The following is an 8,159-nucleotide window of genomic DNA, read 5'->3' on the forward strand; positions in this document are numbered from 1 at the left end:
AGAAGTGGTATCTTCTCAGAATATCATAGTAAGAAAACTCTGCTTAGAACAGGGAAGCACTGAGTGCAACATGAAGTTGTAGAGGACATGTAGAGTAACCAATGGATCATTGGCTTAGGTATTAGATGGTTACTAGGCAGGTCTATGAATCATGGACATCATCAGTGTGAGAGATGTATTGAGGAGGATCTGGGCTGACCACCTGCATGATGTGTCCATAGAGGCTCACAAGGTCATGTGCATGGAGCTGGGTGAGATTCTGGGCCAGATGGTGTCTGACCTCATGGGCAGGAGTAAGGGTTTCCATCTCTGTTTTTCAAGCCTGCATCTCTGTAGGATACATATACCTCTGTGTCTATGCCGTGTCTTCCTGCCCGGGTTGTGGTAAGGTAGCCTGCTGACAAAGAGCAAGACTGTGAAAAATAGGCAAGTTATCTGCTCAGAGAAGGCAGTGACCTGCACATAGACATGGGTCCAGATCATGTCTGTAGTGTAAATTGCTACAGGAGCATCTTAGAACTAACAGAGGAAATAACTTAGGTTTCTAAATGAACCCAGGGTGCAGTTATATACTGGAGTAATGTTCTTTCCTTTGACAGGTATCTCACTGGAACATGCTACAGAATTTCTTATTTCAAATGATACAAGGAAGCCTGGCCATGAGAAGTGTTGACAATGTAATTTGATTTTATTTGTATTGTTGGCACTTCATGTGTAGGACATTCTTTTCTGGTTTATTTTTTAATGAGAACCATTCCATCAGATCGTGAAAAGAAAATTTTCTGTTGCCCGATGCATAAGCAGAAAACCTAATTGAACAACCCCCCAATATTATAAAGAACAGGAAAATAAAACAAGTTAAGCAATTATACTTGACTTCTATGTATAACACGTTGTCTTCAAAAATCTGAGTCGTTTCCATCCATATAAACAAGTTATATAGTAGTAACAAAGTGCATGAAGCAAATTGCTAAATTTAACTAAGGTATTAAAATAAAAAGTACTTTAAAACAATACTTTAACACAGTTTCTTGCCATGATTCCATCATGCATCAACACAAAGCAGATCCCGAGGCAACCTGTGCCTTTGACAGTCTTTCTGTATTATTATGCAAATAAATGGAAGTAATGATCAAACAGGGTGAAAAACATCAAGACAAACCATCTATTTATAACAGAGCTGTATTTAAAAAAAATAAAAATCAAAGTGCACTGCTGGTACATCTCATTTGAGCCTATCTGGAATGTGTATAACAGAGGGGAGTGATCCAGTCTCCAGAAGTTTCAATGCTTTGTTTAAGCACCAAGGGAATAAAGAACAAGGGCTGTTCTGTTACTAGCACTACTATGACTAGCATGAAAACTGAAAAATTGTACCAGAATACATACGTAAACATCTTTTGTATACTGAGGAGGCAAACACTCATAAATTATCTGATGTGTACAGTACTGGTACTTGATGTTTTGGTGCCAGTACCAGACTGGTCCAGTAATTAGCATTCAGATCTATTTCTAATTACAGATAAGGCATATAACGAAAAAGTAAATATTTGGTTATTAATATCTCATATGGTTCAGCAACCCAACCAGTCAGAACTTATCTTGCCAATTTTAACAATCTTCAAATTCTTGTCTTCCATTTGTAGGTAGTACTGATCTTTGAAAAAGTAGGTGTATCCTGTGAAGGTAAATAAAAAAGCATGCTCAGATTATGGAGCACAGAATTCTTGATCCAAGTTTTTTGTCTGTGTGATTTCATGAAGCTTAGTGAACTGGAAGACTTACCTCCCAAAATATTTGTACATGCTAAATAAGATATATTTTAAATCTACATTGAAATTCCCATCCTGGAGAAGTGAGTTCTTGTAAACGGGGCCTGAAGTCAAGTAACTGTTCTGTGAGCCAGAATTTTCTGGAAAGAAATGTTTGTTGGCAGAACAGATGTTGAAAATGTGATTGAGTTGAGACTCATGTGATACCAGTGGTGCTTTCAGACATTTTTGTGTATCTGTGCTAAATATGAGGCCCTTAAACCAGGGACCAGGCTCTCAGCTGCAGCTGAGAGGAAGTAAAAAAAAGTTACAAAATAAAACCCATTCATGCCTGTGACCAAGGAGATTGTCATACTCTAGATCTGGCTGTGCTAGATCAGGATGGTGCTGAAATGGTGCTGTGACTGTGTGCTGGTATTGAGGAACCTGCGGAGCTATCAAGGAGCTGAGAAATTTCCAAGCCATAGGGGCTGGCTCAGCCATGCTCTCTGGTGTTAGGACATCCTGTGTGTCAGGCACTGTGTGGCTCAATTTGATTCCTACTCATGGACCACAGGAGATTAAAGTCTTCAGCAAGTTTCACAGCAGACAAATAAGAGAGCTTGTTAGTGACTTAAATCAGAATTACAGCTTACCACTGTCAGCCAGACCCAGGACAGCATCAAGGTTATCTGGAACACCATTCCAAGAGTCAGCAATGAATTTAGGGGATGCAAGCTCCATTTTTTTCTTCTCTTCATTGTACCTGAAGGAAATTATATCTCTACATTACCATTCTGTGTTTAATGTTAAAATTTAATATAATTTTTCAGTGAGTCCTCAGCAAATGCGACTATATGAAACAAACAGAAATCTAATAACTGAGATTGTAACATTGTTTCTGTTTCATTATTATTATTGCTTTAAAATCCTGTGAAATCTTGCATTGTTCCTTTGAAAATGCAATTCTTGATGAATTGAAAATACACTCTCTAAGGAAAGTTCTTTTCAGAAATGCAATTTAAAAATTCCAGACATAATTGTAGGAAAAGTAACTTTTTTTTCAGAGGCATTCAACATCTAAAATAGCAGATTTTAATGTGAAATGATTATTTTAAAAATCTTGTTTGAAACATGCTTGTAGTCCATGCAATTGATAGACTGCTGTTAAATTACTAATTACTTTCCCTAACATTCCATTAAAACCCCCTGTACTTTTTACATGGTTTTTCTCTCAGTGATGATCAGCAGATGAATGCCAAGTTAAAAATATATGCTTTTCCTGTGGGGGACACACTCCCCAAAAGCATGATGACTTTCACAATCTATGCTTTGAAGAAAGAAAACTCAACTGATGTAAATTCACCTAAGTCCGTGGAAGTCAGATGTAATTTGCAGTGAGTGGATCTATGTATCCACATCCCCAGGTGTCAGTTGTTTCCTTTACGAATGCAAAGATAGATTTGGGCAAAGTTTTACACTCCCCCTAACAGGTAATCTAGGATTTCCCTTTTCATATATGGGGAATAAATATCCCAGAGATGCTAGGTGCTGCAGAGTGAAGATGGAAGGAGCAGGACTGTTGCCTGGTTTCCCTGTTTCTGGTTCTTAGTTGGGAGTCAGTGCTGAGCAGGAGTGTGGATGTGTGCTGAGGAGCAGTGATATGGGATACAGTTTGAACCAGGGAGGGAAGCATTTATGTTCCAAATTTCTCTTTATCTGTGTCTGTATCTCAGGTTGCCTTTCCCTCGTTGCTGTATGGAACTACTTGTATTATATCCCAAGTTACACCAGTACACATGAGCAGTAGGTTGGTCCAAATCAACTTCAATGATTAATTTGAATTCCTCATTGGTTTTTTATATTTAAAGAAAATCTATTACCTTGCTGGGTAGCTTTAAAATTTCAGCTGTTGAATCTGAGCCAGTTCCTCTTCCCTTCACTCACAAAACTTTGCTATGCTTAACAGTCTTGTTATAATAACACTAAAAATAGCTTGTGGCTGGAATGAAGGGAAGTCAAGTCTTCCAAAAAATCCATTTAAAGTAAGTGTGATAATGGCACAGGAAGGACTATGGTATGTAACTATTTTGATTTCACGTGACAGAGCCCTTGTATAAAATGTAGCAGCCACATACTTAAGGGTTCTAGCATCTGTTAAACACAAATGCATTTTCTTCCTGAAATATTTGTCCACTGCTTGCTTTCTTCTTTACACAGACAGAAACCACTTAAGCTTATTTTGACTCCTTAACAATAAACTATGCATTCTGTAGTGACTGCAATTGATAAGGTGCTTCGATAGAAATACTGTCTGTGATTAGTGATTAATTACTTGCAGGCCCTGCAGTAGAGTTAATCAAAACAGCAGCTGGTACAGAGGAGACCAGCAGCTCTGCTAACTCAGTGGGTTTCAGTAGGAATCTGAAGTGTGGCAAATAGCTGTATTAGAACTACTTGCAAATGTTTAAATGGTCTCTACGAGACAACATTAAGAAATGAATAACATTTTTAAGCTTTTAAGTTCTTTTTTTTTTCTTTAGATAATGGAGAAGATTACTGTCCTCAAAGTGATTGAAAGTTATGATCAAGTGGCAATTGTAAAAGGATATTTTATTTACTTACAGGAATCCACAGCCATTAGGATATAATAAAGACAGTCATTCAGTTTGATCATAACATGAAATTAATGTTCACATAAAATGGACTCAATTATACTGAGACCTCCTTTGATATTTTATATAGAGCATCTCTCAGAAGGAACCCTTATAGCTTGGAGAATCTTTTAGATTTCTGGTGGTTGTTTCTGATGTTTAACTTCCCTCTAAATTGTCAGTTAATGAATGGCTCCACTTTCAGCCTGTTGTGTAATGTTTGCATTCTTGAAGTTCAGTCCTGTTCCTGGAACAGGCCTCTGACAGTGACCACAGGAGTTAGTGTCTCTGTTCTGTTGTTCTATTCTCGAGCCATTTTGATAAACTCACAAAGTTCCTCAAAGCACCAAAATGCCTCTGCTTTTTAAGATGGTCTTTTGTGCCAGATCTTCCTGCCTATTATGATAATGAGGTTCTATTAAATACAATTATACAATTACTTGACTCTTGAGGTGTAATGCAGGATATTTATTTCTACCACAGAAATAGCCTCAAGACATCTTAAGGACAATTCTTTCTTAATCTTAAGAAGATAAGATAAGAGCCTGGTAGCAGGTCACCCAAGTTTCACTGGAAACATGAAAAGGATTGAGAGTCTGTCAAAATGAATTGAAATTAAGATTTTTTTCTCAGAGTGCACTCAGATACACTTGTGGTTTGTTCACATTTCCTCAGTGGCAGGTATATTAGTGGAGCAAAGGTGTTAGTGACTGGTAGATCAGCTGCTGAAAGGATTTACAGTCATCCCCAGCAGGCTTTGCTAGTCACACTGCTGTTTCTTTTAAATCCAGTGCCTCCAAACCTGATGGCTTTAGAGAATGTATTTCAAAGGCAATCTGGTCAGTCTTTGGCTTCAGTGGAGATCAACCTGTTTTTAAGGAATTCTTTGCAGAGCTTTCTCCCAGCATTTGTGAGCTGTCAGTAAGGACAGCTTGCCCCTCTCAAGAACCTGAGACTGACATGGGGCAGCTGCTGGCACACGGTGGCAGAGGGATGGGTTGTTAGTGGTGACAGACACTCCCAGATACCCTCTTCCATTGCAAGCAGTTCTCTCAAATACATGCTAGCTTCCTCCTGCTGTGCTGAAGAGCTTTCCTGCTGTCAGCACTGTCCTGGCAGCTCTCATTTTGCATTCTGAGAGGATGAACCTCAGAATGAGGTTGAATGTTTGGTCCCTGCCTCCTCAGTGTGCATTCAGCCCTAGAGACACAGCACAGCTAACAGCATCCCACCCCCACTCAATGCATCTTACTTCCAGTATCTGTCTCCAGCAAAAATGTATGTCCTCTTGTTTCTGCCCCAGTTAAAAGCTGCATCGACACGTTGCACATCAGGGGGCAATCCCAGGTTGGTGAGTTTCTTTGGGTAGCCCCTGTCCAAGTTGCTGGCGGAATAAACCCAGTACTCATTTCCTAAGCAGGGGAGAAAACAAAGCAAACACTGTTTATTAATCAGTAATAGACAAATATTTCTTCTTTTTTTGCTTTGCTATGTGACTTTTTATTGCACTAACTGTACTACTAGTCCTTCTGGTACTTTACCACGTGTGAAGCACTTGATTACAATGCAGGTGTACTGTGATTGCAGATTAGCTGTCTCATCTTTGAGGCAGATATTGTCTCGGTACATTGCAGTTATGCTAGTTTATATTGGTAATTTTTTGTGTGATGAAGATGGTCTGGAACCAGACTTGGGCATCTGAAGGTCAAATACAGCAGCTCATCTTCACTCTCTGTTTTATTGAGCAATTTTATTGAGTGATTAACAGGAAGGTTTTGCTCAGAGTTCCTGTTGTCTTTTGTCACATGACATTTTCTAATGTTTCTCCAAATACGTACTAGTGGAAGATGTTGCAGTGTTCTGTGTTCTTTGCATGGAATTCTAATTTACTTAGTAAATACCCTCACTGGCTTCACTGAGAGCCACAGAAAGATTTATTCTTGAAAGGACATTTCTTTGATTATGTGCTAGTGGGAAAGTAAGTAAGTAACGTGTTAATATGAGAAAAGTGTGAAGTGCAGTATCTGAGATCCTCAGAATTTATTAATTCACCATTCAGGAGCAAAGGCTGGGTCTGACTAGTAAGTATTTTAGGATAGTTGCATTATTTTCAAACCAATCTTTGTGGATGTTTTTGATAGTTCTTATTTTTGATTTATTTTTAAAATCACATTAGTTATATTATCCTGGAAATTATAAAGAAAGGGAGAGGTTTCCATGTAATAGTATATGTAGTGTATGCAATATTTAAAGTATTTTGGCTTGCCTGAAATAAAACTTTTTTAAGCATTCCCCCCCCAATGTAAACTAAAGCAAATGGCCTCTGAGACATGTGGAATAGATTATCATTACTTTTTTCTTTCCTGTACAGAAAACATACAGCAGCTTTGGCCATATGGTTTTTACATGATTGGAGATGTTTAGTCATGTTTTTAGCAGATACTGGAGCCTAGTTTTTGCTGGCTCAGTTTTTCATGTTGAAAACAGCCTCACAGCTCTGCTCATTTGGCCTCTGCAGCTGAACCATATGTGTGACTTAGAACAGCCAGAGCAGTGCTCCCTGCTCTCCTCTCCCATGGAGGCAGCTAGCACAGCCACCTGGATCCTCTGCCTGAGGGGCCACCAAGGAAGATGCTTAGGAGCCAGAGTGGAAGTCTGTCTTTGGCAATAGAGGAGGAGGCAAGGAAAGGCAGGAGGAGAAAAAAAAAAGGTAGTTTTCTTAATCAACATGTGCAGAGACAATAGCTTAAGATGGAAGGAAACTGAAGAAAAACAGAGCAGTGACTGATGTAACAGAGCTCCCACTGTTGGTGTTGCTTTTTGTTTCAAATAATTACTCTTGTTTAGTCTTGCATATCATTGAATGACTATTTCTGGGTGCTTATAGTTCCCCTCTTGTTGTAGCGGAGGCTGAATGCTGTTCAGAGTCTTTCAGGTCCAGCCTTTGTGCTAAACTCCTCAGCATGTGAATTTGGAGATCTGTCACCCATACCTGTTGGCTCTCCTGGCTCTTAGGCTGTTCCCTGGCCCAGTTACAACTCGGAGGAAACTGAGCTGGAATGCAACATTATGCAAATGGCTACTTACATTTCGAAACTTAAAACCAATACCTGAAAAAAATACAGACTTCTCGTCCTGAGGGGCCTCGTAGACAGCATCGATTTTCTCTGGCAGATCAGGCCAGAATGTAGCAACAAGAAGAGGACCTGTGGGTTTTCCTCGGGGGTTTACAGTCCTCCACATGAATCTGAGCAGAACAGAAAATTGTACGAGATTTACAATGAACTAATTCAGCAGCACATCTGTTTCTCATCACTTCTGGCAAGGCCACATAAGCATGCACAGACACACATGCACACACACACACACACACACACATTAGCAGCAAAACACACTTGGAACTCTTTTCCTAGTGACTGAAAAGCCGATGCATTTATTTAGGAGCTAGAAGAGCTGCACCATGAGCTGGTATTAGAATCATAGAATCGTAGAATCTACCAGGTTGGAAGAGACCTCAAAGATCATCGAGTCCAACCCTACTGTTGTTATTAGACCATGGTGCTAAGTGCCACATCCATTCTCATCTTGAAAACCTCCAGGGATGGTGAATCCACCACCTTCAAATTGCTGCACCCGTTGCACTGGTTGCTTTGGGCTCCCTGTGCAAAATTTATTGCATGCTTTGAGTATACAAATTTACTCATATTCATGGTGTTTGAACTGTTAGAGCCTCTCCTGCAGTTATGTACGGAGC

At 39.5% G+C, this 8,159-nt stretch overlaps 1 protein-coding gene across 1 annotated transcript; it reads right to left on the reverse strand.

The window, feature by feature from the left end:
- Nucleotides 1-669: 669 nt before the first annotated feature.
- LOC103806398 (72 kDa type IV collagenase-like) lies at nt 670-7,649 on the reverse strand. Its single transcript, XM_009079086.1, has 4 exons — nt 7,516-7,649; nt 5,658-5,817; nt 2,408-2,517; nt 670-1,678 (listed from the first exon to the last, which is right to left on the reverse strand). Exons 1-4 carry the CDS (start codon nt 7,646-7,648, stop codon nt 1,575-1,577), a joined length of 507 nt encoding a protein of 168 aa, XP_009077334.1. The 5' UTR covers nt 7,649; the 3' UTR covers nt 670-1,574.
- Nucleotides 7,650-8,159: the final 510 nt, after the last annotated feature.

This window comes from Acanthisitta chloris, unplaced genomic scaffold, assembly GCF_000695815.1.
Source record: "Acanthisitta chloris isolate BGI_N310 unplaced genomic scaffold, ASM69581v1 scaffold36567, whole genome shotgun sequence".
In the NCBI taxonomy this organism is placed as follows: Eukaryota; Metazoa; Chordata; class Aves; order Passeriformes; family Acanthisittidae; genus Acanthisitta; species Acanthisitta chloris.